Source organism: Oncorhynchus gorbuscha, linkage group LG17, assembly GCF_021184085.1.
Source record: "Oncorhynchus gorbuscha isolate QuinsamMale2020 ecotype Even-year linkage group LG17, OgorEven_v1.0, whole genome shotgun sequence".
Lineage (NCBI taxonomy): Eukaryota > Metazoa > Chordata > Actinopteri > Salmoniformes > Salmonidae > Oncorhynchus > Oncorhynchus gorbuscha.
In genome coordinates this window covers 44155464-44168725 of record NC_060189.1, presented here as the reverse complement: position 1 = coordinate 44168725, position 13262 = coordinate 44155464, and the positions used below count along the sequence as shown (strand labels likewise).

Below are 13262 nucleotides of genomic sequence, written 5' to 3'. Positions count from 1 at the left end.
TATTACGTAAAAATACTAGGCAAATGGTACATTTGCATTACAATAGTGCACTGTTGCAGACCACTTCTCAAATAAAATAAGTCAAACAGTTTAGGTGTTTTCTGCATGCTGAATGAGTATTTTATTTATAACCAGTTTATAAAAATAAAATACAAAATAATTGTAAACGAACAGAAAAAAACCACTGTACAAGGCATTGATATGGTACAAATGATAAAATAAGCATACATAATTACAGTTATGTACAATGTCGATCCTCCTCTTGTTACATTCTTTCCTTGTGGCTGTACATACATTTCAAAACCGTTACATTGCAACACAGGACTAAAACGTGAAACATTTCAAGAAATATCTAAAACTGAAGTCACACAGGCAATGGGTCTCAACGATGAACATCACTACCCAATACATCAATAAATCAATGTTGTTGTCGTTTTTACATTTGGCCTTTTGGCCCAAAAACACAGTATCTGTGGCCATGAATGAGTACAATCATTGGACCACAGACACAGGTAGGCTATGACACGTGACACCTTCACAATCACACTACCATACCGTCAGTGGCAAATCATAATCTCAGCCCAAAAAGTAACATTATAAACTGGGTGCTTTGAGCCCTGAATGCAGATTGGCTGACAGCCATGGTGTATCAGACTGTATACCATGTGCATGACAAAACATGTATTTTTACTGCTCTAATTACGTTGGTAACCGGTTTATGATAACAATAAGGCAACGGGGGGTTTGTGGTATATGGCCAATATACCACTACTAAGGGCTGTATCCAAGCACTCCGCATTGCGTAGTGCTTAAAAAGAACAGACCTTAGCCGTGGTATTTTGTCCATATACCACACCCCCCCAGGCCTTACTGCTTAAATATACCACTTTTTGTGCAATAATAACAATACAATGCAAATATTAATGAATGGATTGATGATATTTTCCCAAAATCAGCAGCACTTTATTCCTTCAGCACTTTCCTTCTATTAAAGCCTTTAGTGAAGCAATAAGTTACGGTTAATCAATATGACCTTTTAAATAAATACATTGAACTTTTTACAGGTATATATTAAACATTTTGAGCAACTACAGCTGAAGTCAGTTAGCTTATGGAAGTTCCGAATAGAACCTAGAATTGAAAAGATCAGTCACTGCTTGGTGTGGTACTTCTGTATATGTACTGTACATTCGTATCACAATCTCTGGATGTAAAAACAGAGCTTTATCATACACCTTAAAACACCTTCAAACTCATTTCTGATTCCAGAATCCAGACACAGCTCAGTGGTCAAATGGCTATTGGCTACTGCCGGTGACTTCAAACATTCTGTCCAGTCAATGGACAACTTGATTGGATCAAATTGGCCAATAAGAGCAGGGGTGCCCACAGAATGAAAAGCTATATATATCTGAAAGGCAAACACCAATACTCTGCTGGATAAATCATTTCCACAGATCTGTAAAGGCAGGCAAGATGGGATGGACAACACACCTATCAAGGATGGAAAGGGACTCAGGAGAACCCTATACAGTCTATGGAAGAACCTGACAGTAGCTTGGTGGCTAAGCAGTGGAGTGATCCTCAGCACAGAGTACACAAACAGACAGAGACAGTTCAGTCATCCCTTGCTTACACAGCCAAGGAAAGAGAAGATACATGATTTAAGGCGACCGACTGACTGAACACTGTCTGTGTCTAGCCTTGGGATAAGTCATATCATAGCTGCTCTGTGAAACGGTTCCCACTAGATGGGCAGGCTGCAGAAAAACAAAATTAGCTTTTTGGTCTTAATTGAAGGTTAGGCATAAGGTCAGCACTGAGGTTAGGGTTAAGGTTAGGTTTAAAACCAGATTTTAAAAAGAGAACTTGTAGAAATAGGCTAGGGCTTATGACTTTGCAACTTGGCCAGATAGTGACGACGCTGTGCGACAGAGGGGTTTTTCAAGGTTGCCCACATGTTGCATAGATCATCAGATCATGAAGTAATTGATGGGGTTCCCGCTATGTTAAACACTACTTGTAGAGATCTACGTTGAATCAGATCTGTATCAGCTTGTCTGCAATGTAAGCAACCTGGAACACCACCAGGCTGTATGCAGCCAAGTACCAAGACAATCTATCACAATGGACCAAGTAAAACAACTCACTTGACATACAGTACTGTATATCATGACAGAGCAATGGAGTCCATCTCATAGAGCAGTGGTATAGCAGATATCTCCCACTGCATATTGGTTGTATAAGGTTTGGGTGGGAACCAGATTTTCATAGCGTCTTACCGTTTGATGCACAAAACAATTTAGGCAACAGGGATCTTGATCCAGGAGGGAGTTGAATGTCTCTGTTATAACCAAGAAGCTTGATCTTAACATCTTGCCACTTAGCTAGCAAGTTAGGAAACTAAATGCATAGCTGGAGCCCTGAGCTGGATATCATTTATTTGACACATTTTAGATTTCTTATAGCGATACTTAACTTATATATATAAGCAGTGGCGTAGCACGCACCCCCCCCCAAAAAAAAAAACATAAAGTTTGTTGTTTTTTAAACTGTATTAAAAATTATACCGTCGGTATTTCGCCAGCATCCTTTTTCAGGAGTATTACCGAATCAGTCAGTGCAGTAGTCCTAGGATTATGAGCGTTTGGAGAGCTAGAAAAGCAGATCAATGCTGTGGACCAGGTGGGACGATAAGAGTGAAGAGTGATCGAGATTGTGATGAGAAATGTAAAACGAAACAAATTAAATATTCCAAACAAAATACATACGGTACTATCCAACAAGAAAAAGAAATCCCTTTCAGACATTCACAATGCATTATGGGAACTGGTATGCTGCTTACTTTACTGATTGGTTGATTGCTTGGTTTTTCTATTTTCTTAGTAGGCAGCGCATGCAAGGAGTAATAGTGCTGGAAGCAGTGGTTAGTTATATTACAGTATCTTACAAGCAGAGGTGGTGGGGAGAGGTAGCCCGTGTTTCAGTCGGTTTCTGCTATCATTCTACTCCTTGCTACTCCTTTTCATTCCAATGTTGGGCAATAACACGCAGTACAAGGAGTGGAATGTCAGAACAAAACCGGTTCTGGATTTCAGGCTAGAGGGGAGGGGGGGGCTAGTAAGGTAGAAGAAAGGTCAGGTGAGGGAGGTTTTAAATGATAGTGTTCATTGAAAATGTGGTTGGTTCTCAAACAATACATGAACTCTGAGGTAATAGTGCACACAACATACAGTATGTCATTACAAAAGAAACAAAACATTCTCTTGCACATGTTTTTTTTTATCCTTTGGGAAGTTTGAAACACTGATTTGGTATACGATACATGATATTTATATGGTAAAAATAAATAGCATGACATTATTTGACATAAATGTTGGACCTGTCATAACATTTAGACAAACAGGATATCGAAGTTTTAGTTTAAAACATTCCCTTTCTTTAATATTTTAAATAAAAAGGTTCTTTCTTAAAATAATGTCTGAATAAATAAAATAAAACCATTCACTTTGCTTCCTTTCCTTGTGGTGAATAATATAATGTTACACTCACATGAAGAGGACTGTCTTTGAAGCTGGCACAATTTTTGCAGGGGGTCATTTTGTAAAAATGAGAATCATAGCCTACTTTGTAGTGAAACCAGGAGCTGCCCAAAGTGCCAAGGCAAGGCACACATTAAGACAAGTGTTTATCATACAGTAATAACCATTATAACTTAGTGTTGCCTTGTATTCACTACTACTGTTATAACGTTATCAGCAGGCTGTGTCCCAATTCTCCCCAAGTGTGCAGTTCCCTCCCATCCATGCATTTAAAAAAATCGCTGGATTGGTGTAAGCATGGGCAAGGCTAGGGAGGGTTGCCATCATATTTCTTACACCATTACTTTTACGTCCAAGGCAGAAGGGTAAAGAATTAGGACGCAAAGTCAGACTCCATTCTCAAGAGGAGCATATAAAGGGAATCAAGGCCCACTTACTAGTATTCAATCACACACTTACTTTGACATTTAGGTTCCCCCAATCAATCAACACAGTAGGCACAAGTAGGTGTGTGAGCTCACACACACACACACTATACGATTGTATTAAAGGAAGGATCGCTCAAAATGATCACTTCTTTCACTGATCGACTGATTGCTTTAGATGCCTTTGAAATAAAGGACCCTCGCTATACAGTACATCTGAAGTCAAAGATGGAGAGAGAGAGAGAGAGTGTAACTGGTGTGACAGGAGCGTCAAAACAGAAATAAATAGGATCTGTAGATAGTGTACATTTCTCTCAAGGGCTTCATGGCCATACATGTAGGCCTGCTATGCACTGCGCTCCCTAGGCCAGTACAGAGGAAACACAATAGAACAAGCCAATATAATAATGGTTCGTGATTAATACACAAGTGCTCATCCACTGAATTTCCACCATGAGCGTCCATGAGGGTAATCTGAATGAAGTGTGTTCACTTTCACTGAGGAGATGAGGGAAGTAAGTACCCCTACATTTTACACACAGCATGACGCATCTGGAGACTTTTTGCATGAAGTATGACCGCTTAAAGAGGGCTTATAAATGAGTGATTAAACGATGACAAAATGGAAGGAATAAGAGGAGAAAGAGACAAGAGGACAGCGGGGTGTGGGGAGAAACTGAACGGGGAGGAGAGGGGGGAGGGCATTAAGTTCAGTATTCTCTGACAGAGGCCTCAGATCCTCATCATGATCGTCTGGTCTGTATGAACATCCCACCCTCTGCTGTGGCAACAACACTGACCCCCAGGGCCTACTCGCAAAGCATCTCAGGATAGGAGTGCTGATCTAGGATAAGTTTAGTGATTTATTATTATTTACGTACTTCATGAATAAGATTACAATGACATAGGGGACCTGCTCCTACCCTGAGATGCTTTAATAAATAGTCCCAGAGCTTCCTGTGGGCCAGGCTTGGACCAGAGCTGGAGTAGTGGGCCACTATCTGCTGCTCAGCTTGCTGGAGCACTTCCTCTCTCTTTCCTCGCGGCTGCAGACTTTCCCCCTGGGGGCGTGCTGGTGGAAGGGGCCGGTGCGGGCCTGGCGACCGCAGCAAGTCTCCTGGTGGTGAGGGTAGGAGCGCCGGGGAGGAGGGGGGGACCCGGAGAAGCTAGGAGGGGATCGGGACCGACCGAAACAAACCCCTCCTCTCTCTCCCCCGCGGTGTTCGTGGCGGGAGGGGGAGGAGGAGACAGAGCGCTGTAGAGAGGAGGAGCTGCGTGGAGATGCGCTGGAGCTCCGGTGGTGATGGTGGTGGGGGGAGCTGGTCAGGCTACACATGCCCATCCGGGAGCCTCCGTGCTGAGCTGAGGAGCGGCCGTGGTGGGGGGAGCCGCGGACAGAACCACCACCATGACCATGGTGCATGAGCTGGGCCAGGCAGGTAAGGAGGTCTGAGTCGCTGGTGCTGCCCGCTCGAGTTCGGTAACGCCTCAGCCTTGGGTGGAGGATGGAATATGGAGAATGGGTTTGTAACATTTACATTTACATTTAAGTCATTTAGCAGACGCTCTTATCCAGAGCGACTTACAAATTGGTAACTTTAGATATACATTGTAAATTGAGATCATTAAGGCAAAATGAGAGTAATTCAGCTGAATGATTAGTAGCCTCATCCCAGTTCTGTTTGTGTCCAAACAGTAGCATGATAATGACCATAGGAGTTGGCAAGGCAGCACAAACAGATCTGGGATCAGGCTACTATGACAGATGGCATAGACAGGTAATAAAAAATATTAATGAAGAGTTATATTACCTGCCCTCCACTGCAGGGCGACTGGGTGGCTTGCCCGGGGGTGGGCGTGGTAGGTACTGTGCAGCTCGCTCCTGCTCTGTGGCCGGGTTAGGAAGGTTAACAGGGCGAGGGATCCTGCTCTTACGGGACAGGGGGCTGGAGGAGGAGGACAGGGAGGGGGCATCGTCCCCCTGGCGGTCGGAGCGTGACCCCAGGAATGACTCATCGGCCGTCTCCGAGCGGTCCGAGGCGGAGGACAGCTGTTCCCCACGAGGGTGTGAGGCCATCATGGAGCCGCGGTGGGAGAGAGAGGGAGAGGCTGTGGGAGAGGGGGCTGGGTGGTGGCCTCCTCCCTGGTGGTGGTGGGCCTTCTTCTGAAGCAGCTTCTCCATGGCAGAGCCAGGAGTGGGGAGGAGGTCCAGCAGACTGGAGGGTTCCAGGACAGGGATACGGCTCAGCCTGCGGGAGGGGTCCCTACGGGGGGCGGAGGGCAGGGAGGAGGGGGTTAGTGCTGGGTCACTGGTCTCCACCCCATCTCCCTTGTCTGGCCGGGACTGGTCACTCTCATGGTCCTTCAGCTCTGGGAAGGCTCCACTGCTGCCATCCCCCTGGCCGTAAGCTGGGGGAGAGAAATGGCCGTTGACTAGCCCTAATACTGGGCTGTGGGGGGAGCGGGGGGAGCGTGGAGAATGAGAACGGGGAGAATTAGGAGAAACGGGAGAGCGAGGGGAGTGAGGAGAAGACATTCGGCTTGGCACAGGACTGTGGGCTTTGGTATGGGTGTTGGTGTCTCCTCCGTTGACCAGGGTATCTGCCAGGAGGTCATCCAGAGTGGTGGGACTGGCGAGCTGGCTGCCAGGCTGGGTAAAGGTATGGTTAGGGGTGGGCAGGTGCTCCTGGCCCTGGGAGGAGTGGATATCAGCAGTAGCAGTATTATCCTGCGGCTGCTTGGCCTCAGCTGCGGCTTCACCTCGTCTCTCCAGCAGGAGGCAATGTGGAGCACTGTCTGAGCCTGACTGGGACCGCTGAGCTGTCAACTACAGAGAGAGATGGGGAGAGGGAGAAAGACCGACGGAGGGAGAGAGAAATCGAGTCAAATGGCAACATTGTAAGAGATCATGTGAAAAGATTTAATTAAGATCAAGGAAATGTCAGTTAAGTTGTTAGTCAGTATCAAACCAGCAACAAGACAGACCTGGGTCAAATAGTATAGATAATGTATTTTATTTAACTTGGAGTTTTGGGACTATTCCATTGTACCTGGAAAGCTAAACTAAGTACCCCTCAAGTATTTGACACATGTATTTGACCCAGGTCTGCAATAATAACAAAAACATTTACACACCCATGCATGGGACTACAAATGAGAGAAAGAGAGGGTCAGGTTGAGTTTTTAGAAAAGAGAGAGCGAATAGGAGAAGAGGAAAGGACAAAAGACAGAGACAATCACCAAAACAAAAGTTACTGTCACGTAACCTGTTGTCATGGCTCCACATTCTAAACACACACATACTCCAATCAGAAAGCCCCCTGAGCAAGGTTTGGCTCAATTCAGTCAATTCAGGAAGTAAACTGACATTCAAATTCCAATGTTCAACATCGCTTTTCAATCAAGAAAAGTGGAAGTGCAATTTCCGTTTACATTCTAAATTGAAAGGGAATTGAAATAGAATTGACCGAATTCCTTCCCTTGACACGAGGACACATCGATCCGAGCGTGCTCAGTCTGCATCACAATGGTCTGCTGTTCCCTGGAGAGAGCAGCCTGCCTGATGACAACACAACAGCCAAACAAACGCACTAGCAGCAAAAGGAAACAATAAAGAAGCAGAACGGAACAACCAAAAAAAACTTGTAAAAATGGACAGGAAGAAACTAATAGCTGAGGGAGGAAGGTAGGCGGTGTGTTATGGTTAAGATAGAGACGACTGATTGGTTAGTGGCCTCAGGGCGGAGTGGGACGGCGAGATCATCACCTGCTGAAGTTGGGCACGTGTGATGCGTATAACGGAAGGGAACCTGCTGTTGGCGGCACCCGCTGGGATCGCGGGCAGTTTCCTGCGCCCGGTGGGCGATTGGTTACGAGCGGAACCGGGGTGAGGTGGTGGAGGTAGGGAGGCGTGGCAGGAGGAACAGGAGGTGGGACGGAGGAGGTGCTGTTGGTGGTTGGCTGAATAGCTGTGCCTCATTCCAGGAGGGTCCCTTTGGTGCAGGGGGTCCGACAGGGTGGTGAGGAGGGTCTGGGTGTGCGGGCTGGGGGAACGCAGGAGCAGAGGACTGGACGTCCTGGCCAAAACCTCCTCAGGCAGGGACGGAGGAGAGGTGGGGAGCTAAGAGTACGGGAGGAGGTGGGAGAGAAGAGGAGGAGAGGAAGTGTGGAGTGAGAGGGAGGGTGAAAAGAGAGGGAAGGTGGTGAAAGAGGAGAGATGAACAGGTAGAGTGTGGGGAGAGAAATAGGAAGAGTTGAAGGTGTGGAGAGAGGGTAGTGTGGGGGAAATGGGCGGATTGGCATGGAGGTGGGGGTGAGAAAGGAGGAGTATAGCATATATTTAAAACTTTGAGGGAGTGGACGGCGAGGTGGGAGGAATCCTGAGATCTAAAACGTCTCCTTAGAGGAATCGCATGAGTCAGTGTACAATCTATTTCTTCATATAGCACCGTTTGTGAAAGGGTCAACCCAGGACAAGAATTCAAGTGTAGAAAAATCAACATAGCAAATGAAAGTTAATAAAGAGCAAATAATGATATCAAATGCAAATCAAAGTGCCCTTTCAAGCAACAGCCACTCTCAAACAAAACCATTGTCTGAGGAGTATCTGTAGTTTTACCAAGCTCACACAAGAAAAGAAACAAGCTCACATGACATTAGTGATCACAATCACATTTCACTTCAATCCACAGCAAGATGCTACTGTTGACACAGATGAATGAAGCATCCTACCGTGTCTAGTTCTGTGTAAGGTGTATTACACTTTCAGTAAACATTGCATGATATGTCTTTACCTGTGTGAAGTGTGTTACAGTGAGGTATGTAATAGTGAAGTGTGTTACAGTGAGGTATGTAATAGTGAAGTGTGTTACAGTGAGGTATGTAATAGTGAAGTGTGTTACAGTGAGGTATGTAATAGTGAAGTGTGCTACAGTGAGGGATGTACTATAATTGTGAAGTGTGTTACAGTGAGGTATGTAATATAATAGCGGAGTGTGTTACAGTGAGGTATGTAATATAGTGTGTTTCAGTGAACTGTGTAATACTAGTCCATGAGGTCCTTACCTGTGTGAGTACTTCCTCAGCCAGGCCCTCAGCAGGGCTAGTCGGGGTGATGGGGGGCAGGCTTCCAGGGGGGTGTCCCACACTCAGCTCCAGCCTGTCCACTCTAGGGGGTCCTGTCCTGGACCCTGGTGACCCCTGGAGGTTCCCATTCCTGTCCCCATGGACCTGACCAGGACTTGGGCTCCCCCTTGACCCCTGCCCTGCCCCCAGGGGTACCTCCAGCACCTCCAGGTCCTCTTCTTCCTCCTCAGAGGGGCTGGTCGTAGCCTTCGCCCCAGTTCCTGTCCCTGGGGACTCGCTGGGCCTCTCCACCATCACCCACTCCCTGGAGTCCACCTCACCCCTGCCGGAGCTCAGGTTGAGGGCCACGAAGCCTCCGCTGCTGGGTGCCCCCTGGCCTTGCTCCAGGGAGCCAGGGGAGTGAGGGGAGACAGGTTTGGGCGAGCTACCGTTGGTGCCACCACCAGATATGAACTCCTCGTCGTAGTGCCAGACTCGGTCAGAACCACCAGCTCGACCTAGAGCTGTGGCACCAACAGCAGGTACAGACACACCCTGGCCCACCTCAGACCCCTTCTCCTGCTGCTGCTGCCCACAACCCTGCTGCTTCACTGAGCTGGAGAGAGAGAAAGACAGACAGACAGACATTAACATGTTAGTCATTTGGCAGGTGTTCTTATGCAGAGCGACTTACAGTCAGGGCATTCAGAGAAGACAGGACAGGAGTAGGGCTGTTGCGGTGACCGTATTACCTCCACACCTGCAGTCATGACCGCAGTCAAATTCCACGTGACCGTTTGAGTCACGGTAATTTGTGCGCTTTGACATGAATGGCACTGATGCGTTGGCAGTACCCAACTCTCTAACGATCATCAGGTCACTAATGGCCTGGTACTCAGGTCTCGGTTGTCCCTCTAACCACTCTGACATCAATGCAAATACAATTGAAAATCACAAACACTTATCATCTAGGGCCTCCCGAGTGGCACTAGAGATTCTGGGTTCGAGTCCAGGTTCTGGGGCGGTACAGAATTGGTCCAGTGTCGTCCGGATTAGGGGAGGGTTTGGCCGGCAGGGATGTCCTTGTCCCATCGCGACACATTGGTGCGGCTGGTTTCCGGGTTAAGTGGGCATTGTGTCAAGAAGCAGTGCGGCTCGGTTGGGTTGTGTTTCAGAGGACGCACAGCTCTTGACTTTCGCCTCTCCCACGTCCGTACGGGAGTTACAGCAATGAGACAAGACTGTAACTACCAATTGGATACAGTGAAACGGACACTTACTAAAGTGGTGATTCATTCTCAGCATTGTAGAACACCCATTGCATTTTAGAGTTTATACTCAATCCCCCCCAACAAGCCTGAATTAAAACAACAAATTGTGCTGTTATACAATAGCCTAATATACAAAATTCAACAAAACTCTAGTAATCCTCTTTAGTCTGGACTGTGTTATGCATACTGGATGCCCTGGTTACCTTATGCTACGCTCCAAATGTTCTATCCATGAGTCTGGGAGAGAACGTATAGGCCAAGTCGATGATGTTGGTTCACGGATTGCGCAGGGTGGCTTAGTCGTTTGTCTATAGTGAATTTGTTCATTCCTTTCCCAAGCGCGTAAGAAATATATTTAGTTGGGAAAACATTTCTGTCGATGTTCCCAAACAGATTTCACTTAGTTTCCCAAAATGAATCACTAGGTAGCTGCAGGAACTGGGTTAGAGAGCCCATGGCATACAGAGTTTAGGTGGAATATCACCTGTCACGCAGCGAAAGGCTGCTCCTCAAACGGGTTGACGCGTGAAGTGAAATAAGTGTTCTTATGAGCCCAGAGATTTCTACATGCAATCCCGTGTGAAAGCAGAGTTCTGATGGTTGCCACTAAAAAGAGGACCCCAGCTTTCTAGTGCTAATATATGTATTTCTCAGCTAAGTCCCATTCCTGGTTGTAAGTAATAGTGTAGAAGCATAGAGATACAGGGGGTTAGTAAGGGTACTGACCATGCCTCCAGGAAGCGTTCAGGGCTGGGCTTGGCCTCTAGGGTCAACCTCCTGTCCAGCTCAAAGCTGTGGATGTTACGAAGCTTCCTGAGCAGAGGACCACCACCGTCCTGCCCGGAGGCCCCCACCATCTCAGAGTGTACGCGGACAGGAGAGCCCAGACTGGGGTTGGCGTGTGGGCTCTGGAGACCCCCCTGGTTGTTGCTGTGCTCCTCCTCTGTGGCTGCCTGGTGGGGATGGAACCAGGGGATGGAGTGGTAAAGGATATGGGTGTGTGTATACATGTGTGCTGGTGTGTGTGTGTGTGTGTGCGTGGGTGTGTTCACGTGTGTGTGTTTACCTTCCAGACAGCTGTCCTGATGCGGTTGCGGTCACGGTCCAGCATCTCCCAGACGTCAGCTTCCTGGTTGGCCCGGGGCATGCTGGGGGATCCAGGGAGGCGGTCTGGAGGAGGGTTGTTCTCCCCGTTGTCACTGAGCTGCTCGTCCTGCAGCACGTCATCTGTGTTCTCCCTCGCCAGGTCCCCAGGGACCAGGGACGCATTCGCCATTCTGGAATCATAGAGTAGAGGTTACTATGGTGTCACTAACTGACAGCAACTGGAAGATATATCCATTCATTCAACAGGTAGATTCATTCATTCATTCATTCTGTAAAGAAGTGATAGTTGTTTTTAAAACCAGTGTGCGATTGTGAAAGAAACAAAGAAACCCCTAAACCCTCAGTGGACTTTCAAACAGCTAGTCCATGATTCCCAGTCTCTTACCCCATGTGTGCAGGCGTGAGGCGTGTGTGGTGCTGTGGTGTGGTGGCTGTGGCGTTGATGCTCAGAGTGCCATCAGACCCAGTCCTCTCCCAGTCATACGGGTCATTCTCCACCACGTTGTAGGTCTTCATACTGTTGTCAAACACTGACATCAGCAGCTACAACACAACAGGAAGTCACATGATGTCATATCCTGAGATACCTAAAGGACTTGTACGAGATCACTGACTGACTGATACTTAGTACTCCAAGAGGGATCAGACATTCAGACACTCATTGCTATGACATTTTGAAGACAATCCAAGATTATGTAGACAATCACTAATTCTGCAAAAAGACACTGAGTATACCAAACATAAGGCACAACTTCCTAATATTGAGTTGCGCACCCCACAGGGATACTGGTCCATGTTGACTCCAATGCTTCCCAGAGCTGTGTCAAGTTGGCTGGATGCCATTTGATTGGTGGACCATTTCTGATACACACAGGAAACTGTTGAGTGTGAAAAAACCCAGGAGCATTTCAGTTCTTGACATAAACTGGTGCGCCTGGCACCTACTACCATATCCTGTTCAAAGAAACTTCCATTTTTTTTACATACACAATCCATGTCTCAATTGTCTCAAGGCTTAAAAAATCCTTCTTTATTCTGTCTTTATTCTGTAGACAACAATTGACTGTGAGTAGGGTTGTGGCGGTCACAAAATTGTCAGCCGGTGATTGTCAAGCAAATAACTGTCGGTCTCACGGTAATTGACCATTAATTAACATAAACACATTTAGCATCTGCTGGCTAAAATCTACATTTTAACAAGTCTAATAAATCCATGTAACATAATAATATCAAATCGTTATTTGTCACACGGGCTGACACCTTACCGTGAAATGCTTACTTACAAGCCCTTAACCAACAACACAGTTGAAATAGAGTTAATAAAATATTTACTAAATAAACTCAAGTAAAACATGTTTTGAATCAAACAAAGAGTAACACAATCAATTTACATAACAATAACAAGGCTATATACAGGGTAGAGGTCGACCGATTAATTGGAATGGCCGATTAATTAGGGCCGATTTCAAGTTTTCAATACAATCGGAAATCGGTATTTCTGGGCGCCGATTTCTGATTATTAAAAAATATACAGTGCCTTGCGAAAGTATTCGGCCCCCTTGAACTTTGCGACCTTTTGCCACATTTTAGGCTTCAAACATAAAGATATAAAACTGTATTTTTTTGTGAAGAAACAACAACAAGTGGGACACAATCATGAAGTGGAACGACATTTATTGGATATTTCAAACTTTTTTAACAAATCAAAAACTGAAAAATTGGGCGTGCAAAATTATTCAGCCGCTTAAGGTAATACTTTGTAGCGCCACCTTTTGCTGCGATTACAGCTGTAAGTCGCTTGGGGTATGTCTATCAGTTTTGCACATCGAGAGACTGACATTTTTTCCCATTCC

At 46.3% G+C, this 13262-nt stretch overlaps 1 protein-coding gene across 5 annotated transcripts in view; it reads right to left on the bottom strand.

The window, feature by feature from the left end:
• Positions 1-95: 95 nt before the first annotated feature.
• Positions 96-13262, bottom strand: part of LOC124001527 (tau-tubulin kinase 2-like) — a 37730-nt gene continuing 24563 nt past the window's right edge. For 4 of the 5 annotated variants that reach the window (XM_046308367.1, XM_046308366.1, XM_046308370.1 and 1 more), the window contains 7 exons: positions 11795-11952; positions 11369-11579; positions 11029-11255; positions 9032-9647; positions 7734-8087; positions 5779-6794; positions 96-5460 (listed from right to left, as the gene is read on the bottom strand). In XM_046308367.1, coding sequence (XP_046164323.1) covers positions 4965-5460; positions 5779-6794; positions 7734-8087; positions 9032-9647; positions 11029-11255; positions 11369-11579; positions 11795-11952 — 3078 coding nt within the window. In that variant the 3' untranslated portion in view covers positions 96-4964. The remainder of the gene's footprint in view (positions 5461-5778; positions 6795-7733; positions 8088-9031; positions 9648-11028; positions 11256-11368; positions 11580-11794; positions 11953-13262) is intronic. The other variant, XM_046308369.1, reaches the window with a different exon arrangement.